The sequence below is a fragment of the Bombina bombina genome, chromosome 7 (genome assembly GCF_027579735.1).
Source record: "Bombina bombina isolate aBomBom1 chromosome 7, aBomBom1.pri, whole genome shotgun sequence".
Taxonomy (NCBI): Eukaryota; Metazoa; Chordata; class Amphibia; order Anura; family Bombinatoridae; genus Bombina; species Bombina bombina.
Window position 1 is genome coordinate 519,160,588 of NC_069505.1, and position 25,665 is coordinate 519,186,252.

Consider the following 25,665-nt stretch of genomic DNA (forward strand, 5'->3'; position numbering starts at 1 on the left):
TATATTGATTGTGTTTTTTTTTTCTCTCCATAGACTTCTATGGGGAATGTGAATATTCTATGTTGTTTGCGCGAGAGTCGGGTGTTTTTTTACCGTTTTTTTCTACTTTTTGTCTATTGGGGGAATACATGCACGTGCATGAGATAATTGAAGTTAGTATTTTTGAGTCAGACATCAGTGTCAGTTTGTCTACCTGCCTTGTTCACCTTTTTTTGTGCACTCAGCGTATGTAGCTGCTTTTTGTATTTTTTAATCTTTTTCATTAAAAATCTATTTATCTGGATTCCTGCATGCACAGCCTGCCTTTCTCCCTTTGCACTTAGTATTTTTGTGCTAGTTGGGTTAACGCTTGCAAATTTAATTTTTTTTTTAACTTGTAATACAAACGCAACACGACTAGTGCAAAAGCCTAACTGTAGCAAAATTTTCACAATCGCGAAAATGCGTTTTTCAGCTCCACTTGTAATCTAGCCTTATGTAGGCAACTGAATAACTCAGCAGGTGATCGGCTATAATGACACACCTAGATCTGAGTTTTGTAAGAGGGCAGCTTGAGATATTTAATAGTTAACCCTGGTATTAATGCATGTGTTGTACGTAATAACTGAAACGTTTCCAATATGCTAAAAACACATCATTTCAGTGTTCATGTACACTGGTAACTGGATTAATAATATAATTTTGCCTGCACACACATTTCTTACAAAAATATATATATATCCCTGTTGACAGCATCACCATTTCCCCATCGCCCCAAGTCCGCTGCCTCGGAGTTACACTTGACTCAAATCTATCCTTCGCCCCCATATCCAATCCATTTGTCATCCTGCCGCAACCATCTACTCATTATTTCCAAGATTCGCCCTTTTCTGAGCGCTAACACCACAAAGCAAATAATCCACTCCCTTGTTATCTCCCGACTTGACTACTGCAATAACCTACTTACTGGCCTTCCTTTTTCCTGCCTTTCCCCCCTTCAATCCATCCTAAATGCCTCTGCCAGGCAAATCCACATTTCCCGTTGTTCTGCATCTGCTGCACCTCTCTGCGAGTCCCCTTATTGGCTCCCCATTCACAGCAGAATTAAATTCAAAATTCTCACCCTTACATACAAAGCTCTCACCAACGCCACTCCCCTCTACCTATCCTCTCTAATAAACAAGTATAATCCAGCCCGCCCACTAAGATCCAACAATGACCTGCTCCTTGCATCCGCAGCTATCACCTCCTCTCATGATAGACTGCAGGACTTCTGTCGTGCAGCACCTACCCTCTGGAACACTCTCCCTCGTGCTGTCAGACTTTGCCCTAATCTCTCTTCCTTTAAATGCTCCCTGAAGACTTTTCTGTTCAGAGAAGCCGACCACCCAACTCAATAATAAATTAATTTCACTTCCCTCATCTAACTATGCAATAACATCTTTCTCAATCTTGCAGTCCTCAACTCCTGTTTCTCAACCTCCTACCCTTCTAGATTGTAAGTTCCCACTGGAAGAGGGCCCTCAATTCCTCCTGTATGTGTTTGTTAATTTTGTCTTCTCTCTTACACGTTTTATATTGTTTTATTTAAATGAACTGTATCCATGGGCAGTGCTACGGAATATGTTGGCGCTTCATAAATAAAGTATAATAATAATATTTTTTTTATTCTCAGCCAGCAAAGTTAAAAGGGAAATTAAGTCCCCATAAGTCACGATCTCCCCCAGCTGACTGTTCCCACCTGTCCCCGGAGGAACCAAAAGACGCAGATCGAGAGGTGAGAATAAAAGAGCGCTCTCCACGTGCCGGAATCCTGCACATCACTGTCTGGGCATGACTTGCGCAAACCTCCAGTGTATCACAGTCTTACAATGCTCTCTCCCTGTGCCAGCTTCTTGTGTTTCCCAGTCTGGCTGCGCCATGTCCCCATGCTACTTCCCTGTGAACCACAGTCTGGTACTTCCATCTTCTGTCACATTCAGAGATAGGAACAGCACAACAGACAGAAAGGTGCAACTCTGTCAAGGGCTCCACACCAGGTCCCAAGTACAAATCAAACAGTCCAAAAGACAGCAACACTCACCACTTCCATGGCATCTACTGTGCCAGTTTTGTGTATCACAATCTGTCTGTGCCCTGCCACTATTTCACTACCATTTACACAATAATGTGCCTGTGCCCTCTCCCTGTGTCACCATCCTGTACACAATAATATATCTGTGCCCTCTCACTGTGCCACCATCCTGTACACAATAATATGTCAGTGCCCTCTCCCTGTGTCACCATCCTGTACACAATAATATGTCTGTGCCCTCTCACTGTGTCACCATCCTATACACAATAGTATGTCTGTGCCCTCTCACTGTGTCACCATCCTGTACACAATAATATGTCTGTGCCCTCTCACTGTGCCACCATCCTATACACAATAATATGTATGTGCCCTCTCACTGTGCCACCATCCTATACACAATAATATGTTTGTGCCCTCTCACTTTGTCACCATCCTATACACAATAATATGTCTGTGCCCTCTCACTGTGTCACCATCCTGTACACAATAATATGTTTGTGCCCTCTCACTGTGTCACTGTGGCAAACCTAGCCACTTCTGGACTATAACGTAAGAAAGGTTGTCTGTGACAGACCCTTCGGTCAGGACTGAAAGTGTTAACTTTATTTTCTAACCACAAGTGGCTGGCTCCAGCTACAATCTAATTAATGCTTAGCATTCTATTGTTTGATCACCCCCAGAGAGAAACGCCTAAGTGATAAGGAGAGTCAAGAGTGTCCTGTGGTTGAAGTGTTTAAGTAATATAATCCTATTGTATCATGTCAAGGGCGCTTCTCCCTTTTATCTAATGTACAACATTCTTTCAACCCCCATCTGGGGGGGGGGGGGGGTCAAAAACCTGTATAAATCTGTATACTGCCTTCAAATAAAGTGTTATTCTGTTTAAAACCTGAAAACTGGCTGGGTTGTGAATTGCTGATTCCCTATGCAGGACATTGTTCCCTGGTGTTAACCCTTGGTATCCGGTTGGTACCGTTACAATTGGTGGCAAGCGACGGAATGAACCTTATCGCCCAGAAGAGCAACTACACAAGCCAGTAACCTCAGGAAGAGGGGGATTACTACAATACTGACTAAGATGGAAGGAGTACCAGGGACCGAAGTGAATGGAGATGGATTATTCTAAGCTAAAGAGACAAACGTAAAAGGAACTGCTAGAAGCCAGGGGAAAGATAGGCAGCAGCAAACCCAAGGCTATATTAATTGCTGAGCTGATGGAGGGAGACAGAGCTCGCAGCGCTACGCCTCCAGCAGCCATGGAGGAGACCCTATACCAGAGGGAAATGAGGACCAGGCTGGAATTTTTACCCCAACCTGTACCACGGGATATGCTATCCGTGGTAATGGCAGATGTGCAGGAGTACGTGATGGCACACAGTCCGCGGAATGCATCCTCCCGAGCAGAATCCATTTTGGACGCACTCAGCAACCCAGTAAGACCCAAAATCCCATACCATGCATTTAAAATGTTTTGTGAGGAGAAGGATGAGATTGATGGGTATTTACAGGATTTTGAGAGACTGTGCGAGTTACATGATTTGGAGCAGTCCGTATGGGTGCCGGTGCTAGCAGGCAAGCTAGCCGGTAGGGCAGCGGAAGCGTATCGCGCTGTACCCAGGGAGGACAGCAAGGATTACGCTAAAGTGAAGAGAGCGATCTTGGAAAGATATGCCATTACCTCAGAGGCATACCGGCGCAAGTTTAGAGGCCTGCGCAAGCCAGAAAGAGATTCCCATGCAGAGTGGGCCCACAAGCTGGATCAAGCATCTCAGGGGTGGATACAGGCCAGCCAAGCTACCACCATGGAAGAATTGCGACAACTGATGCTGTTGGAGCAATTCTTTAACGGCTTGTCCCCAGAAGCCCAAGAATGGGTGAGAGATCGAAAACCCCTCACCTTAACCGAAGCAGCCAGATTAGCAGACCAGCATTTTGATGCCAGGAGGCACCATGGACTACAGCCTAACAACGGACGGGCTAATATACAATGCCACACCTGCAAGCAGTGGGGACATATGGCACGTGAGTGCACCCAAAATCGGAGCAGACAAGCTTGGAACCAGGTCAGACAGAACCTGGCCCCAAGGGCGGCTGCTCACCATTACCAAACGGAGCCAGCCGCTCATGAGGTGTTGAGCACCCAAGCCGAGGAACCCCTGGGAATTCTGCATGAGGTGATGTCGGTCCAGGGACTTCGGGATTCGGGAGCTACTTTAACCCTGATAGCTCCCCATTTGGTGCCGGATACAGCACCCACTGGCGGATCCGTGGCAGTACGAGGGGCAGGGGGAGCAGTATACCGATTGCCCACTGCTAGAGTGGAGTACAGACCCCCAGTCACCCCAGCAGCTGCCAGTTACCAACCCCCGGCGCACCGCTATACCACACGGCCTCCGGCCACGAACTACCCTCAGAGAGCCCGGTTCAATTCGCGGGGCTACTCACAACCTATTCGGTGCTTTGGATGTAAGCAACTAGGGCACAAAAGACCAGAGTGTCCCCTAAATGCAGCGAATCAAGCACAGTCCTGGAGAAGACCCGCTGGCGGAATCCCACATAATCCTCAGCCTGTGGCCCGCTACGTAGAGGCGCCAGAATGCTGGGGCAGCCTACATGAAGCAGACCCTGTGCAAGCTGCCCACCGGAATAACCGGCAACGGGTTAAAGTGAATGGGAAGGAGGTCAGTTGTCTACGGGATACTGGTGCTACCATGACCTTGCTTCAAGAGAACTTGGTGCCTGAGAAACAGCACACTGGAGACACTGTGGCTGTGAGGGTAGCAGGGGGCACTGTGTTCCGCCTACCTGTTGCCAGGGTACATTTGGATTGGGGAGTGGGCGCTAGACTTGTGAATGTGGGGGTCAAGAAGGACTTACCTGCTGACGTTCTCCTTGGAAATGACTTGGCCCCCCTTGTTTCTGCCTATGCTCCCATGGATCCCGCTAATGTTAACCCTGTGACTACCCAAGCCCAGTCCCTCCGGGAAGAGACGCTTCCATGTTTGGGGTGGGGGCAGTACTGAGCCAAGTTGGAGCAGATGGCGGAGAACACCCCGTAGCTTACTTGAGCCGAAAGTTGTTGCCCCGGACATCCCCAAGCCGATCCGTTGGGATCAGACTGTGTATGCCGGCTTGGTTCTGGGGGAGCATTGTGGCAAACCTAGCCACTTCTGGACTATAACGTAAGAAAGGTTGTCTGTGACAGACCCTTCGGTCAGGACTGAAAGTGTTAACTTTATTTTCTAACCACAAGTGGCTGGCTCCAGCTACAATCTAATTAATGCTTAGCATTCTATTGTTTGATCACCCCCAGAGAGAAACGCCTAAGTGATAAGGAGAGTCAAGAGTGTCCTGTGGTTGAAGTGTTTAAGTAATATAATCCTATTGTATCATGTCAAGGGCGCTTCTCCCTTTTATCTAATGTACAACATTCTTTCAACCCCCATCTGGGGGGGGGGGGGGTCAAAAACCTGTATAAATCTGTATGCTGCCTTCAAATAAAGTGTTATTCTGTTTAAAACCTGAAAACTGGCTGGGTTGTGAATTGCTGATTCCCTATGCAGGACATTGTTCCCTGGTGTTAACCCTTGGTATCCGGTTGGTACCGTTACAGTCACCATCCTGTACACAATAATATGTCTGTGCCCTCTCACTGTGTCACCATCCTGTACACAATAATATGCCTTTGCCCTCTCACTGTTACCATCCTGTACATAATAATATGTCTGTGCCCTATCTCTGTGTCACCATCCTGTACACAATAATATATCTGTGCCCTCTCATTGTGTCACCATCCTGTACACAATAATATGTGTGTGCCCTCTCCCTGTGTCACCATTCTGTACACAATAATATGTCTGTGCCCTATCTCTGTGTCACCATCCTGTACACAATAATATGTCTGGCCCTCTCATTGTGTCACCATCCTGTACACAACAATATCTCTGTGCCCTCTCACTGTGTCACCATCCTGTACACAATAATATGTCTGTGCCCTCTCACTGTGTCACCATCCTGTACACAATAATATGTCTGTGCCCTCTCCCTGTGTCACCACCCTGTACACAATAATATGTCTGTGCCCTCTCACTGTGTTACCATCCTGTACACAATAATATGTCTGTGCCCTCTCACTGTGTCACCATCCTGTACACAACAATATGTCTGTGCCCTCTCACTGTGTCACCATCCTGTACACAATAATATGTGTGTGCCCTCTCCCTGTGTCACCATTCTGTACACAATAATATGTCTGTGCCCTATCTCTGTGTCACCATCCTGTACACAATACTATGTCTGGCCCTCTCCCTGTGTCACCACCCTGTACACAATAATATGTCTGTGCCCTATCTCTGTGTCACCACCCTGTACACAATAATATGTCTGTGCCCTATCTCTGTGTCACCATCCTGTACACAATAATATGTCTGTGCCCTCTCCCTGTGTCACCACCCTGTACACAATAATATGTCTGTGCCCTATCTCTGTGTCACCATCCTGTACACAATACTATGTCTATGCCCTCTCATTGTGTCACCATCCTGTACACAACAATATGTCTGTGCCCTCTCACTGTGTCACCATCCTGTACACAATAATATGTCTGTGCCCTCTCCTTGTGTCACCATCCTGTACACAATAATATGTCTGTGCCCTCTTCCTGTGTCACCATCCTGTACACAATATGTCTGTGCCCTCTCACTGTGTCACCATCCTGTACATAATAATATGTCTGTGCCTTCTCCCTGTGTCACCATCCTGTACACAATAATATGTCTGTGCCCTCTCACTGTGTCACCATCCTGTACACAATAATATGTATGTGCCCTCTCCCTGTGTCACCACCCTGTACACAATAATATGTCTGTGCCCTCTCACTGTGTCACCATCCTGTACACAATAATATGTCTGTGCCCTCTCCCTGTGTCACCACCCTGTACACAATAATATGTCTGTGCCCTCTCACTGTGTCACCGTCCTGTACACAATAATATGTCTGTGCCCTCTCACTGTGTCACCATCCTGTACACAACAATATGTCTGTGCCCTCTCACTGTGTCACCATCCTGTACACAATAATATGTCTGTGCCCTCTCACTGTGTCACCATCCTGTACACAATAATATGTATGTGCCCTCTCACTGTGTCACCATCCTGTACACAATAATATGTCTGTGCCCTCTCCCTGTGCCACCATCCTGTACACAATAATATGTCTGTGCCCTCTCCCTGTGTCACCATCCTGTACACAATAATATATCTGTGCCCTCTCCCTGTGCCACCATCCTGTACACAATAATATGTCTGTGCCCTCTCCCTGTGTCACCACCCTGTACACAATAATATGTCTGTGCCCTCTCACTGTGTTACCATCCTGTACACAATAATATGTCTGTGCCCTCTCACTGTGTCACCATCCTGTACACAACAATATGTCTGTGCCATCTCATTGTGTCACCATCCTGTGCACAACAATATGTCTGTGCCCTCTCACTGTGTCACCATCCTGTACACAATATGTATGTGCCCTCTCACTGTGTTACCATCCTGTACACAATAATATGTCTGTGCCCTCTCATTGTGTCACCATCCTGTAAACAACAATATGTCTGTGCCCTCTCACTGTGTCACCATCCTGTACACAATAATATGTCTGTGCCCTCTCACTGTGTCACCATCCTGTACACAATATGTCTGTGCCCTCTCCTTGTGTCACCATCCTGTACACAATAATATGCAAGTGTGAGAGGGGTCCCGGGCGCCAACTAACGGAGGCTAGGTGTACTACAATTGTTTAAAATACAGAAATTTATTAAAAACAATAAAAATACAATAAAAAAATATCTCATGGATCCATGGTACAGCGGAAAATGTTTAACATAAAACAATCAACATTAATACATAGTTAGATATAGTAGAAACAAATGTTGCAAATTTAAGCACTGGCTAATGGAGTCTTTATATTAAAAAACAATCAGGTGAAGTGGTCTGATCCAAGAAAGTACGATAAGACCACAAGTAATATCCAAATAATAAATGATAAATATCCAAACGTGATACAAAAACAGAGGGTGATAGATAATACTCAGATAATTCAAAAGTGTCCAAAAAAGAAATAATTCAAAAGTGTCCAAAAAAGAAATAATTCAAAAAATGTTGATATTTGTGACTTCCGGTGCTCCTAAAAAACGTCCAGATGTGAAGATAAGTGGAAAAAGTAGAAGGGAAGAAAAAATGGATGCGAAGAAACTTTCAAGTGTAGAAGATTAATTAGTGAATGTTAGTCTGTCAGCAAAGTGAAAAAACCTGTTTCAGTGTCAAAACATCGATTGTGGTGTTGTATCCAAGTTAGAAACAAAAATAAGGAACTCTTATTGTAGCATGATAAACAATTGAGAGCACGGTCTCAAACCCAAGTGCAAAAAACAAAAAATCAAAAAATCATGTATCCAAATTCCCAAATGCTTGGCAAAAACAAACCTGTGAAAAAAAACAAAAAGACAGCAATGTGCAGAAAAATAAAAACAATCAGCTAAGATCGAAATCAAACTCACCAGTACTGGTCTACGCGTTTCGGCCTCATATAGGCCTTTTTCAAGACTGGTTTTCTGTACTAACTGGTGGTCTTTTATAGTATTCAGGCTATCAGAACCCGGATGTAGGTTTCCCCACTTCCGGTTGTGTATTGCGTTAAGATATCCGAATGGGATACTAAACTATTCAAATGGCATTCTCTTATACATTATACTCAAAGCCTTTTCTGTCATGTTCTCCCAATATTAAAAGTAATCCGTTATTGGGTAGTGTATGCCGACTCTGTACAGCTTAACCTCCGTTCGGGCAGTGACGTCACTTCCGGTTGGCGTGAAACTGTCATAGTTTGCAGTATATTGTATGTGTTTATCTATTATAAGGTGCACCTAATTTGTGCTTCCCATATTTCATTATTACCAATGGTTTCGAATTGAGTTATTTATTATGGAATTTTGTTTATATAAATATTCCTTACAATCACGTTCTGCTTACCCAATTGGTCATGACGTCACCCGTAGCCCTATTCATTGCAGTCTCGTTAGAGGATCTTTTGGTATATAACAAACATGGGGTTAAGTCCTTACTAGGAATTACTAGGGTAAACTGGATAATATAATGACCTATATAGTCTATCGTTGGAAAGTCAAAAAGTTAAGTAGTTGCCTTATATTACCAATGAGTGAAGAGATTAGTACTACATTTTGCATTATGCCTATATTATCTTTAAAACAATCGAGTCACTCAATTTAGGACTTTTTTGTTATCCGAGGTCCCTCAAAATTAGGCAAAAATGCCTTCTCAATTATTTAGGAAAAATCAGGCCAATACATCTCATAATATCGTGATAAAAAATTTTTTATTTTTTACGAAAGAGAGGATATAGAGAGAGAATATGTATCTTCCTGATAGTGAAAGTATATCACGTTTAGGAAAACTAAAATAATCGTCAGATGTGTTGGATCTATTGACTTTCTAATATGGCTGTGCCCAAGGGGTCATCCGCTATCATTATCTGTTCGTGTAATTTGCATAGTTTCGGACTTGCATAATAGTAGGATAAAAATGTTTTATGAAGGATCTGTGTCAGTAGTTGTAAAAATACGCGATAGTTTAGTCATAATTTGTCATGTAGTCATAGTGTATCGCATGATCCCATCTTTCTCATTATGTAACTTAAAATCAGTTTACGCCAGGGGTAACACTTATCTAATTATGAGCCAGGAGTGGGAAAATGTGTTTTAGTCCCCTCAAAAATGGGGGCTACCTCTAGCCTTCTGGTCCTATGGGCCTCGAAGTAGGAATCCCTTACATACTATAGGATGAGAGTGTATATTGTGTCCCTGATAGTTTAGTGGGGAGGTCAAATATTGTTGTTTTCCTTTTTGGTCTCAGAATTTGATGTTCGAGCCTGTGTTTACTAAAATAATGAACATAGATAACCTAATTAGGTGACACCGTGGAAGGGGAGCATTAATAATTGTCGAGGAAGAGGATAGTTTACAAAGGGTTAGGGGTAGTAGCCTATGAACTTATGCTAATCTGTTTATAGACTTAGGGTTAGGGGTAATTACATATGGACATATGCAAATCTGTTTTTCAAAGCCACTAATTTTAGTGTGCTTGATCCCCACTATGATGAATAAAAGTTGGTGCAGTTGAAGCTCAATCTGAGCTATCAGTATCTAGCCATAACACATCGGAGCCGGGATACCGAGATGGAGATGATTCTCGGATTTGGCAGGATATATCAGCCTTTTATTCCATTTTTGATGGTGGTTCAGTCTTTGGATGATACAGTGAATCTAGAAGGGTATAGTAATGGTAGACTTTCATCAGGTGGTTCAGCCCTTGGATGATACAGTTAATCTGGAAGGGTATGGTGATGGTAGACTTTGTTCGTAACTTCTTCATCTTTGATATTTTTCAATTATTTTGAATATCTTAATTTTTTATTTTTTATTTTTTATTTTGTAATTTACAGGGAAGACATGTACGTCTGTACAGTATCGTGGCCATCCTCATATTTTAAGGCTGCTCATCAGTTGTGGCTATCCACTTATGGGTATCAGCTGATATTGAGTAGGTGGGAAAGGTCCTCCTTGTTATTTAATCCTTTTGGAAAAAGGCAGTCGAGGTTGAAAATCCATTTTGATTCCATAAAGCGTATTCTGTTTATATAGTCTCCGCCTCTCCAATCTTTTGTTACTTTCTCTATACCCATAAATGATAGGTCTTTTGTGTTTCCTTGATGTTTGGTTGTGAAATGGCGATAGAGTGCTGTATCCGTATTTAGTTTTTCAATGCAAAGTAGATGCTCCCGAATTCTATCCCTTAGGGTTCGGGAGGTCTGCCCTACATACTGCAGTCCGCAGGTGCATTGTAGCAGATAGATTACACCGCTGTCCCGACATCTGATCAGGTTACGGATCTTGTATTTTTCTCTCGTCTGGTGGCAACTGAAGATTGAGGATTTAATGCCGTGCCCACACGCTTTGCATGAAGGACAGGGAAAGAAGCCGTTTATCTCTTTACCATAAACGTCCTTGACACCTGATGCTTTTTTCTTCTGTAAACTAGGAGCTAGTTTACTTTTTAAATTCTTCGTCTTCCTATAAATGAATCTTGGTTTAGAAGGAAGAATCTCGCCAATGATGTCATCATCCCTTAGAAGTGACCAATGTTTCTGAATTATCCTTTCGATGATTTTCTTATTCCCACTGTATTCGGTGATCATATTGATGTTGAGAATTTCATCTCCTGGTGGTTTCTCTTTTCTTTTGTATGTCATTAGCTTAGTTCTTTCAATGTGGCTGATTTCCTGCACTTTCTTTTCCAAATCGATCTCGTTATAGCCTCGCTCTAGGAATTTGTTCTTTATAAGTTCCGCCTGTTGTTCCCATTTTTCATTAGTTGAGCAATTTTTCCTTATTCGTAATAGTTGTCCGGTCGGTATGTTATCTTTCCAGGACTTGTGGTGGCAGCTTATTCTGTGAATGAAGTTGTTGCTATCCACTTTCTTAAAGAATGTCGAAGTTTCTATTTTATTTTGGACAATCTCAATCTTGAGGTCCAGAAAGACCAAATCACTCCTACTACAGATGTGTGTGAATTTCAGATTTTCAGTACTTCTATTCATTACTTCAAAGGTGTAGTCCAAGTCTTCTTGTGTCCCCTTCCATATAATGATGATGTCATCTATGTATCGGCGATAGAGGACCAGGTCCGCACTCGCTGGGCATGACTCCCAGAAGATGTGCTCCCACTTTCCCATATATAGGTTCGCGTAGCTCGGTGCGAACCTGGTCCCCATCGCCGTACCGCATATCTGTCGGTAATACTTTCCTTCATTGCAGAAGTAGTTATGGCTCAGAATATACCGAATTCCTTCCAGAATAAACTCCTTTTGTTCCACTTGGAGATCCTCATCTCTATCTAAGAAGAATTCCACCGCTTCCACGCCCTCTTCGTGGGGGATGCACGTATAGAGGGACGTGACGTCACAGGTAGCCAGAATGTATCCTTCCTCCCAGGTAATTTCTTCTAGGAGGTTGAGTACCTGTGTCGAGTCTTTCAAGTAGGAAGGTAATTGCCTCACATATTTTTGGAGGTTTAGATCAATATATTCGGATAGATTTGAGCTCAGGGATCCAATGCCTGAGATGATGGGTCTCCCTGGCGGTTTCTCCAGTGTTTTATGGATCTTTGGTAGATGATAAATGATGGGGGTTCTTGGATGACTGATATTGATGTACTCGTATTCTTTACTGTTAAGTATCCCTTGTTCCTTGGCTTGGTCCAAAATCCTCAACAGATCCTTTTTATATGCGATTTCTGGATTTTCTGGCAGTCTCATGTAGGTTTCATTGTCTCCTAGAATCCGTGCGGTTTCCAGGTCATAGTTCACTTTATCCATGATGACAATCCCCCCTCCCTTATCGGCAGGTTTAATCGTCACGTTATGGTTGTTCTCCAAATTCCTGATGGTTCTTATTTGTTTGTTAGAGAGATTCTGTCTTTTGATCTTCAATTGGTTGGACTGTATCTCTCTAATCTCCTTACATACTACTGTCTCAAATGACTCTATGGCTGTACCCTTACTATTAGTGGGGTAAAAGGTTGAGGGAGGATTGTCATCATGGATTGGGAGGGGGGATTGTCATCATGGATAAAGTGAACTATGACCTGGAAACCGCACGGATTCTAGGAGACAATGAAACCTACATGAGACTGCCAGAAAATCCAGAAATCGCATATAAAAAGGATCTGTTGAGGATTTTGGACCAAGCCAAGGAACAAGGGATACTTAACAGTAAAGAATACGAGTACATCAATATCAGTCATCCAAGAACCCCCATCATTTATCATCTACCAAAGATCCATAAAACACTGGAGAAACCGCCAGGGAGACCCATCATCTCAGGCATTGGATCCCTGAGCTCAAATCTATCCGAATATATTGATCTAAACCTCCAAAAATATGTGAGGCAATTACCTTCCTACTTGAAAGACTCGACACAGGTACTCAACCTCCTAGAAGAAATTACCTGGGAGGAAGGATACATTCTGGCTACCTGTGACGTCACGTCCCTCTATACGTGCATCCCCCACGAAGAGGGCGTGGAAGCGGTGGAATTCTTCTTAGATAGAGATGAGGATCTCCAAGTGGAACAAAAGGAGTTTATTCTGGAAGGAATTCGGTATATTCTGAGCCATAACTACTTCTGCAATGAAGGAAAGTATTACCGACAGATATGCGGTACGGCGATGGGGACCAGGTTCGCACCGAGCTACACGAACCTATATATGGGAAAGTGGGAGCACATCTTCTGGGAGTCATGCCCAGCGAGTGCGGACCTGGTCCTCTATCGCCGATACATAGATGACATCATCATTATATGGAAGGGGACACAAGAAGACTTGGACTACACCTTTGAAGTAATGAATAGAAGTACTGAAAATCTGAAATTCACACACATCTGTAGTAGGAGTGATTTGGTCTTTCTGGACCTCAAGATTGAGATTGTCCAAAATAAAATAGAAACTTCGACATTCTTTAAGAAAGTGGATAGCAACAACTTCATTCACAGAATAAGCTGCCACCACAAGTCCTGGAAAGATAACATACCGACCGGACAACTATTACGAATAAGGAAAAATTGCTCAACTAATGAAAAATGGGAACAACAGGCGGAACTTATAAAGAACAAATTCCTAGAGCGAGGCTATAACGAGATCGATTTGGAAAAGAAAGTGCAGGAAATCAGCCACATTGAAAGAACTAAGCTAATGACATACAAAAGAAAAGAGAAACCACCAGGAGATGAAATTCTCAACATCAATATGATCACTGAATACAGTGGGAATAAGAAAATCATCGAAAGGATAATTCAGAAACATTGGTCACTTCTAAGGGATGATGACATCATTGGCGAGATTCTTCCTTCTAAACCAAGATTCATTTATAGGAAGACGAAGAATTTAAAAAGTAAACTAGCTCCTAGTTTACAGAAGAAAAAAGCATCAGGTGTCAAGGACGTTTATGGTAAAGAGATAAACGGCTTCTTTCCCTGTCCTTCATGCAAAGCGTGTGGGCACGGCATTAAATCCTCAATCTTCAGTTGCCACCAGACGAGAGAAAAATACAAGATCCGTAACCTGATCAGATGTCGGGACAGCGGTGTAATCTATCTGCTACAATGCACCTGCGGACTGCAGTATGTAGGGCAGACCTCCCGAACCCTAAGGGATAGAATTCGGGAGCATCTACTTTGCATTGAAAAACTAAATACGGATACAGCACTCTATCGCCATTTCACAACCAAACATCAAGGAAACACAAAAGACCTATCATTTATGGGTATAGAGAAAGTAACAAAAGATTGGAGAGGCGGAGACTATATAAACAGAATACGCTTTATGGAATCAAAATGGATTTTCAACCTCGACTGCCTTTTTCCAAAAGGATTAAATAACAAGGAGGACCTTTCCCACCTACTCAATATCAGCTGATACCCATAAGTGGATAGCCACAACTGATGAGCAGCCTTAAAATATGAGGATGGCCACGATACTGTACAGACGTACATGTCTTCCCTGTAAATTACAAAATAAAAAATAAAAAATAAAAAATTAAGATATTCAAAATAATTGAAAAATATCAAAGATGAAGAAGTTACGAACGAAGTCTACCATCACCATACCCTTCCAGATTAACTGTATCATCCAAGGGCTGAACCACCTGATGAAAGTCTACCATTACTATACCCTTCTAGATTCACTGTATCATCCAAAGACTGAACCACCATCAAAAATGGAATAAAAGGCTGATATATCCTGCCAAATCCGAGAATCATCTCCATCTCGGTATCCCGGCTCCGATGTGTTATGGCTAGATACTGATAGCTCAGATTGAGCTTCAACTGCACCAACTTTTATTCATCATAGTGGGGATCAAGCACACTAAAATTAGTGGCTTTGAAAAACAGATTTGCATATGTCCATATGTAATTACCCCTAACCCTAAGTCTATAAACAGATTAGCATAAGTTCATAGGCTACTACCCCTAACCCTTTGTAAACTATCCTCTTCCTCGACAATTATTAATGCTCCCCTTCCACGGTGTCACCTAATTAGGTTATCTATGTTCATTATTTTAGTAAACACAGGCTCGAACATCAAATTCTGAGACCAAAAAGGAAAACAACAATATTTGACCTCCCCACTAAACTATCAGGGACACAATATACACTCTCATCCTATAGTATGTAAGGGATTCCTACTTCGAGGCCCATAGGACCAGAAGGCTAGAGGTAGCCCCCATTTTTGAGGGGACTAAAACACATTTTCCCACTCCTGGCTCATAATTAGATAAGTGTTACCCCTGGCGTAAACTGATTTTAAGTTACATAATGAGAAAGATGGGATCATGCGATACACTATGACTACATGACAAATTATGACTAAACTATCGCGTATTTTTACAACTACTGACACAGATCCTTCATAAAACATTTTTATCCTACTATTATGCAAGTCCGAAACTATGCAAATTACACGAACAGATAATGATAGCGGATGACCCCTTGGGCACAGCCATATTAGAAAGTCAATAGATCCAACACATCTGACGATTATTTTAGTTTTCCTAAACGTGATATACTTTCACTATCAGGAAGATACATATTCTCTCTCTATATCCTCTCTTTCGTAAAAAATAAAAAAAATTTTATCACGATATTATGAGATGTATTGGCCTGATTTTTCCTAAATAATTGAGAAGGCATTTTTGCCTAATTTTGAGGGACCTCGGATAACAAAAAAGTCCTAAATTGAGTGACTCGATTGTTTTAAAGATAATATAGGCATAATGCAAAATGTAGTACTAATCTCTTCACTCATTGGTAATATAAGGCAACTACTTAACTTTTTGACTTTCCAACGATAGACTATATAGGTCATTATATTATCCAGTTTACCCTAGTAATTCCTAGTAAGGACTTAACCCCATGTTTGTTATATACCAAAAGATCCTCTAACGAGACTGCAATGAATAGGGCTACGGGTGACGTCATGACCAATTGGGTAAGCAGAACGTGATTGTAAGGAATATTTATATAAACAAAATTCCATAATAAATAACTCAATTCGAAACCATTGGTAATAATGAAATATGGGAAGCACAAATTAGGTGCACCTTATAATAGATAAACACATACAATATACTGCAAACTATGACAGTTTCACGCCAACCGGAAGTGACGTCACTGCCCGAACGGAGGTTAAGCTGTACAGAGTCGGCATACACTACCCAATAACGGATTACTTTTAATATTGGGAGAACATGACAGAAAAGGCTTTGAGTATAATGTATAAGAGAATGCCATTTGAATAGTTTAGTATCCCATTCGGATATCTTAACGCAATACACAACCGGAAGTGGGGAAACCTACATCCGGGTTCTGATAGCCTGAATACTATAAAAGACCACCAGTTAGTACAGAAAACCAGTCTTGAAAAAGGCCTATATGAGGCCGAAACGCGTAGACCAGTACTGGTGAGTTTGATTTCGATCTTAGCTGATTGTTTTTATTTTTCTGCACATTGCTGTCTTTTTGTTTTTTTCACAGGTTTGTTTTTGCCAAGCATTTGGGAATTTGGATACATGATTTTTTGATTTTTTGTTTTTTGCACTTGGGTTTGAGACCGTGGTCTCAATTGTTTATCATGCTGCAATAAGAGTTCCTTATTTTTGTTTCTAACTTGGATACAACACCACAATCGATGTTTTGACACTGAAACAGGTTTTTTCACTTTGCTGACAGACTAACATTCACTAATTAATCTTCTACACTTGAAAGTTTCTTCGCATCCATTTTTTCTTCCCTTCTACTTTTTCCACTTATCTTCACATCTGGACGTTTTTTAGGAGCACCGGAAGTCACAAATATCAACATTTTTGAATTATTTCTTTTTTGGACACTTTTGAATTATTTCTTTTTTGGACACTTTTGAATTATCTGAGTATTATCTATCACCCTCTGTTTTTGTATCACGTTTGGATATTTATCATTTATTATTTGGATATTACTTGTGGTCTTATCGTACTTTCTTGGATCAGACCACTTCACCTGATTGTTTTTTAATATAAAGACTCCATTAGCCAGTGCTTAAATTTGCAACATTTGTTTCTACTATATCTAACTATGTATTAATGTTGATTGTTTTATGTTAAAGATTTTCCGCTGTACCATGGATCCATGAGATATTTTTTTATTGTATTTTTATTGTTTTTAATAAATTTCTGTATTTTAAACAATTGTAGTACACCTAGCCTCCGTTAGTTGGCGCCCGGGACCCCTCTCACACTTGCAGTTTTTCTAGGTGCTTGCTAGGTATCACCTCTCCCAGGCCAATAGGTGTTTGCTGGCGCTTTGAGTACACCCACCACTCTGTACACAATAATATGTCTGTGCCCTCTTCCTGTGTCACCATCCTGTACACAATAATATATGTGCCCTCTCACTGTGTCACCATCCTGTACATAATAATATGTCTGTGCCCTCTCCCTGTGTCACCATCCTGTACTCAATAATATGTCTGTGCAATAATATGTCTGTGCCCTCTCACTGTGGCACCATCCTGTACACAATATACCTGTGCCCTCTCCTTGTGTCACCATCCTGTACACAATAACATGTCTGTGCCATCTCACTGTGTCACCATCCTATACACAATAATATGTCTGTGCCATCTCACTGTGTCACCATCCTATACACAATAATATGTATGTGCCCTCTCCCTGTATCACCATCCTATACACAATAATATGTATGTGCCCTCTCCCTGTGCCACCATCCTGTACACAATAATATATCTGTGCCCTCTTGCTGTGCCACCATCCTGTACACAATAATATATATGTGCCCTCTCACTGTGTCACCATCCTGTACACAATATACCTGTGCCCTCTCCTTGTGTCACCATCCTGTACACAATAATATGTCTGTGCCCTCTCACTGTGTCACCATCCTGTACACAACAATATGTCTGTGCCCTCTCCCTGTGTCACCACCCTGTACACAATAATATGTCTGTGCCCTCTCCCTGTGCCACCATCCTATACACAATAGTATGTCTGTGCCCTCTCACTGTGTCACCATCCTGTACACAATAATATGTCTGTGCCCTCTCACTGTGTCACCATCCTGTACACAATAATATGTCTGTGCCCTCTCACTGTGTCACCATCCTGTACACAATAATATGTCTGTGCCATCTCACTGTGTCACCATCCTATACACAATAATATGTATGTGCCCTCTCCCTGTATCACCTACCTATACACAATAATATGTATGTGCCCTCTCCCTGTGCCACCATCCTGTACACAATAATATATCTGTGCCCTCTTGCTGTGCCACCATCCTGTACACAATAATATATGTGTCCTCTCCCTGTGCCACCATCCTGTACACAATAATATGTCTGTGACCTCTCACTGTGTCACCATCCTGTACACAATAATATGTCTGTGCCCTGTACCTGTGTCACCATCCTGTACACAATAATATGTCTGTGTCCTCTCCCTGTGCCACCATCCTGTACACAATAATATATCTGTGCCCTCTCCCTGTGCCACCATCCTGTACACAATAATATGTCTATGCCCTCTCCCTGTGCCACCATCCTGTACACAATAATATATCTGTGCCCTCTCACTGTGTCACCATCCTGTACACAATAATATGTCTATGCCCTCTCCCTGTGACACCATCCTGTACACAATAATATGTCTATGCGCTCTCCCTGTGCCACCATCCTGTACACAATAATATATCTGTGCCCTCTCACTGTGTCACCATCCTGTACACAATAATATGTCTGTGCCCTGTACCTGTGTCACCATCCTGTACACAATAATATGTCTGTGCCATCTCTCTGTGCCACCATCCTGTACACAATAATATATCTGTGCCCTCTCACTGTGTCACCATCCTGTACACAATAATATGTTTGTGCCCTCTCCCTGTGTTACCATCCTGTACACAATAATATGTCTGTGCCCTCTCACTGTGTCACCATCCTGTACACAACAATATGTCTGTGCCCTCTCATTGTGTCACCATCCTGTACACAACAATATGTCTGTGCCCTCTCCCTGTGTCACCATCCTGTACACAATAATATGTCTGTGCCCTCTCCCTGTGCCACCATCCTGTACACAATAATATATCTGTGCCCTCTCACTGTGTCACCATCCTGTACACAATAATATGTCTGTGCCCTCTCCCTGTGCCACCATCCTGTACACAATAATATGTCTGTGCCCTCTCCCTGTGCCACCATCCTGTACACAATAATATATCTGTGCCCTCTCACTGTGTCACCATCCTGTACACAATAATAAGTCTGTGCCCTCTCCCTGTGCCACCATCCTGTACACAATAATATATCTGTGACCTCTCACTGTGTTACCATCCTGTACACAATAATATGTCTGTGCCCTCTCACTGTGCCACCATCCTGTACACAATAATAAGTCTGTGCCCTCTCCCTGTGCCACCATCCTGTACACAATAATATATCTGTGCCCTCTCACTGTGTCACCATCCTGTACACAATAATATGTCTGTGCCCTCTCACTGTGTCACCATCCTGTACACAATAATAAGTCTGTGCCCTCTCCCTGTGCCACCATCCTGTACACGAAAATATATCTGTGCCCTCTCACTGTGTCACCCTCCTGTACACAATAATATGTATGTTTGACTCAAGAACATCAATGCACTACCGGGAGCTAGCTGAACCCATCTAGGGAGCCAATGACAAGAGGCATGTTTGTGCAACCCCCATTTATCAGCTAGTTCCCAGAAGTGCACTGCTGCTCTTGAGCCTTTCTAGGTGTGCTTCTCATCATACCAAGGATACCAAGAGTACAAAGTCAATTAGATAACAGAAGTAAATTGAAAAGACGAGTAAAAATGCATGTTCTATCTGATCCATAATGGCACATTCTGTACTGGTTTTTGATCCTGGGTGTTATTTATTGGCAGGCGCAAAAAGAAAAACTTCACGCAGAGTTAAAGAAAGTCCTGCAGCTGAAAGGGCAGCGCGAATCCGCTGAGAAACCCGAAGAAAAGATGGAATCTCAGATCATTATCACGGAGGTGAGATCAGAAAATATATTAAGATCTAGCTAATAGTTCCATGAAACATACACCACTTACTGTTTGGGCTGTTTATACGACTGGTTACATGCAGGGGCAAGTCCTACAAAAAAAAAAAGTGTGAGAACTCACTATGACTTCCACCCCCTCACAATTAATATTGTTTTTTTATATATATATACACACACTGTTTTTTATGTATATAATCTATACACCTTGGTTACTGAAGGCAAATTAAAACCAATAAAGGGTTGAAAGGTTGCCGATCGGCCTGAGACTCCTCTTCTGTCACAGAGTGTCACCCACTTAAGGTGCAATATTCCTATTTCTGCTGAAGGTAGCTAAATAACCCCAAACAAGCCACACAGAAATTTAAGCACCATGTGTTCCACACAGTGCAGGGTGATCACACAGCAGGACCGCTGACAGGTTTGCATTTAGTGTATTATAGGAAGTGTTACTGTCCATTACTAGAGGATCTCACTATCCCTCTAACCAGACTGTGCTCCAGCTCCTCCCACCAGCAGCAGCAGTGTTTACTGAAGGGTTTCTGTTCTCTGTCAAGTGGGAACTTAGTTCCTCCTGCAAAAATAGTGCAGAAACTCCGTTCCCATGGGTTCCCGTCCGACTTGACCCCTGGTTGCATGTCTGATAACTTTGACTTGAAGAGTTATAAAACCCCCAAATGTTCTTTCATGACTCAGCTAGAGCATGACATTTTCTAATAAACCTCTGTTATCAAATTTTATTTGTTGTCTTGGAATCTTTTGTAGAAATGCAAGGACATAAGCTCAGGAGCGTACACGTGTCTAGAGCACTATATGGCAGCACTTTTGCAAGAATGTTATCCATTTGCAAGAGCACTAGATGGCAGCACTAATTCCTGCCATATAGTGCTTCAGGCATCTTCATGATCGCTGCGGAATCTGTTGGCGCTCTACAAATAACCGATAATAATAATAATAATAATAATAAAGTAGCTCTTTAACAAAGAATAACATGGAAACAAAGCAAATATGATTGTAGATGTAAATTGGAAACGTTTTAAAATGTGTATGTTCTGTTTGAATCACAAAAAAAGAAAATTTGTGGGTTTCATATCACAAAAAGGAGGAATATCCTTACGCATTTCTCACGGCACTTAATCCTATGATTAAAGGGACACTCAAGTCAAAAGAAACTTTTATGATTCAGACAGAGCATGCAGTTTTAAGACACTTTCCAATTTACTTCCCTTATCAAATTGTGCACAGTCTTTTTATATTCACACTTTCTGGGGAACAAAATCCTACTGAGCATGTGCACAAGCTTACAGGTTATACGTATACTAGTCTGTGATTGGCTGATGTCTGTCACATGGTACAGGGGGCTGGAAAATGGGAGAAAAAATAAATTTGTTAGAAAAAAATCTACTGCTTATTTGAAATTCAGAGTAGGTGTTAAATCATTCTCTTTTTATTATTCAGTTGTTAATTATTATTATTATTATTATTATTATCAGGTATTTGTAGAGCGCCAACAGATAATTATGTCATTCTACTGCACTGAGTGGTCCTTTAAGTGCTGTGAGCCACGAAACGCGTAAGGATAGTCCTTCTTTTTGTGATATTTAACTTTGTGGAATAAAGTCTGATTCTTATTTTTGAACTCCATGAGTACGGTCGTATACTTTTTATTAAGTGTACATTACAATAGCATTATGTATACACAGGGTTGCCACAAACCTTCAATTTGTAATAAGAGCAATATCTGTGAAGCACAATAAAATGAGGTACACCTAAATATATATATATATATATATATATATATATATATACAGGTATATATGTGCAGGGGTCAAGTCGTGCCGGAACGCATTGGGAACAGAGTTCCTGCACTATTTTTGCAGGAGGAACTAAGTTCCCTCTGGACAGAGAACAGAAATGCTTCAGTAAACACTGCTGTTGCTAGTGGGAGGAGCTTGTGCTGGAGCACAGTCTTTTTAGAGGGATAGTGAGATCCTCTAGTAAACGGCAGTAACACTTCCTACAACACACTAAATGCAAGCCTGTCAGTGGTCCTGCTGTGTGATCACCCTGCACTGTGTGGAAAACATGGTGCTTACATTTCTGAGTGGCTTGCTCCCCTCAGCAGAAATAGAACAATTGAGTGGGTGAGACTCTGTGACAGAGGAGGATTCTCAGTCCCAAAGGCAACCATTCAACACTTCATTGGATTTAATTTGCTTTCATTAACCAAAGTGTATGGATTATATACAAATAGATACAGTGTTTGTGTATGTATGTATGTATGTATATATATATAAATAACAATATTAATTGTGAGGGGGTGGAAGTCTTGTTGAGTTCCCACACTTTTTTTTTGTAGGACTTGACCCCTGTATATGTGTGTGTGTAAACTTATACATGTTTATGTATGTACAGTATTTGTGCAGTGTTTTAAATTTATATTTCAATACCATAGTTTATATCTAATTAAGGAACTCCACTATTTGATGGAAAGTTTTAGTGCACATCAGATTAGCGTTTCAGCGATAGCCGATATGAGTTTTTCAGCACATGCCTCCGTCCTATCCGATATCCATAAGTTAGCACGTCCTAGACTTTAACTCAAGTGATATGAAAATACTAATATGAGCGCAAAAATAGAAGAGCTATTTATTTAAAGGGGCAGTCTATTAAAAATTAAACTTTCAGATAGAGCATGACATTTTAAGCAACTTTCTAATTTTCTCTTGCTATCTTTATTTTAAAAGCAGGAATGTAAATCTAAGCAGCCAGCCCGTTTTAGGTTCAGCACCATGGATAGCGCTTGTTTATTGGAGGCTTACATTTACCCACCAATAAGCAAGCATAACCCAGGTTCTCAACTAAAAATGGTCCGGCTTCAATGCATCACATTCCTGCTTTTTAAATAAAGATAGCAAGAGAACGAAGAAAATTTGATAATAGGAGAAAATTAGAAAGTTGCTTAAAATTGCATGCTCTACCTGAATCATGAAAGAAAAAAAATTGGGTTTAGTGTCCCTTTAAGCAACTTTCCAATTTACCCCTAATATCAATTTTTCCTTGTTCTCTTGGTATCTTTATTTGAAAGAACAAAAATGTAATCTTAGGACCCGGACCATTTTTGATTCAGCACCTGGGTAGCCACCAATCAGCAAGGGCTACCCAAGTGCTGAAGCTTTACATTCCTATTTTTCAAATAAAGATACTAAGAGAACAAAGACAAATTGATAATAGGAGTAAATTAGAAAGTTGCTTAAAATTGCCTGCTCTGTCTGAATCATGACAGTTTAATTTTGACTAGACTGTCCCTTTAATTTGAGCTATGTTAGTGCACAAGAATGCTAATAGTTTTGCACTCTACTTGTAATCTAGCCCGTATAGCAAAGAACTCAAATACCTTTATTGGCTGAAAAAAAAAGAGTATCTGTTTTAGAAGTAATTTGGCGTGTTGATGACTTTCTATGCAGCTGGATAAAATGTAAGATTTTCTCACTTCAGATCAGTTGTTTCTTATGTAAGAAAATAAAATATTTTTAACAAACAATTGTAAACAGCTTTGCTTCCTTCTTTCTTTTTACCAATGTGCTACAGTGAGCTAGCTGAACACATCTGTTGAGAAGCTAGCTCCCAGTAATGCATAGCTGCTCCTAAGCCTACCTAGGGATGCTTTTCAACAAACAATACCAAGAGAACTAAGCAATTTGGGTAATAGAAGTAATTTGGAAAGTTATTTAAAATGGTATGCTCTAACTGAATCAGGAAAGAAAAATGTGGGGTTTATGTCCCTTTAAGTGTTGAGATGGAGATCAATAGGTGTAACAATCTGGCTGGTTTAAGATCCCTGGAATTTCTTTTATTTTCCCCGAACAGGAGAAGCTAAAAGCTTCTGAAATGGTAGAAGTTATCATGGAGACAGAAGCTCAAACTGGTATAAGCGGCATAAACATTTCAGGAGGTGGCAAGGAAGGCCTTTTTGTGGCTGACATCTCCAAGGACTCTCCCGCTGCCAAATTGTTACCTCTGCTTGAAGGTAAGAATGTGTTACTATACAGGGGACTGGTAAGATGAAATCGTAAAACACGATTAAGGTCAAAGGACAGAAGTTAGAGGGACAGTATACTATAAAATTGTTTTTTATTTAATGTGTTTCCAATTACTTATTTTACCAGCTGCAGAGTATAAAATGTATGAGATTTGCTTTTTAAGGCTTATTTGTGTATATCAATTAGTTGATTTTGTGTTTTGAAGCCACAACCTAATAAAATGGGCTGATCTTGTCGTTATAATCAGATCTCATTACTTTATCACATTGTGTACATATACATGCTTCTCTATCTTATATCTGTAGGTATAATCAGATCTCATTACTTTATCACATTGTGTACATATACATGTGTCTTTATCTTATATCTGTAGGTATAATCAGATCTCATTACTTTATCACATTGTGTATATATACATGTCTTTATCTTATATCTGTAGGTATAATCAGATCTCATTACTTTATCACACTGTGTACATATACATGTGTCTTTATCTTATATCTGTAGGTATAATCAGATCTCATTACTTTATCACCTTGTGTACATATACATGTGTCTTTATCTTATATCTGTAGGTATAATCATATCTCATTACTTTATCACATTGTGTACATATACATGTGTCTTTATCTTATATCTGTAGGTATAATCAGATCTCATTACTTTATCACATTGTGTATATATACATGTGTCTTTATCTTATATCTGTAGGTATAATCAGATCTCATTACTTTATCACATTGTGTACATATACATGTGTCTTTATCTTATATCTGTAGGTATAATCAGATCTCATTACTTTATCATATTGTGTACATATACATGCTTTATCTTATATCTGTAGGTATAATCAGATCTCATTACTTTATCACCTTGTGTACATATACATGTGTCTTTATCTTATATCTGTAGGTATAATCAGATCTCATTACTTTATCACCTTGTGTACATATACATGTGTCTTTATCTTATATTGGTAGGTATAATGAGATCTCATTACTTTATGACATTGTGTACATATACATGTGTCTTATATTATATCTGTAGGTATAATCAGATCTCATTACTTTATCATATTGTGTACATATACATGCTTTATCTTATATCTGTAGGTATAATCAGATCTCATTACTTTATCACCTTGTGTACATATACATGTGTCTTTATCTTATATTGGTAGGTATAAAGAGATCTCATTACTTTATCACATTGTGTACATATACATGTGTCTATATTATATACTGTATGTAGGTATAATCAGATCTCATTACTTTATCACACTGTGTACATATACATGTGTCTTTATCTTATATCTGTAGGTATAATCAGATCTCATTACTTTATCACATTGTGTACATAT

The 25,665-nt window shown here is 40.8% G+C and overlaps 1 protein-coding gene across 1 annotated transcript in view; it reads left to right on the forward strand.

Annotated features, from left to right (window-relative positions):
• PRX (periaxin) overlaps positions 1-25,665 on the forward strand; it is a 76,893-nt gene that overhangs the window by 34,646 nt on the left and 16,582 nt on the right. Inside the window, exons 3-5 of the mRNA XM_053721777.1 lie at positions 1,655-1,756; positions 20,141-20,254; positions 24,133-24,292. Of these exons, the coding sequence (XP_053577752.1) occupies positions 20,228-20,254; positions 24,133-24,292 (187 nt within the window). The 5' untranslated portion in view covers positions 1,655-1,756; positions 20,141-20,227. The remainder of the gene's footprint in view (positions 1-1,654; positions 1,757-20,140; positions 20,255-24,132; positions 24,293-25,665) is intronic.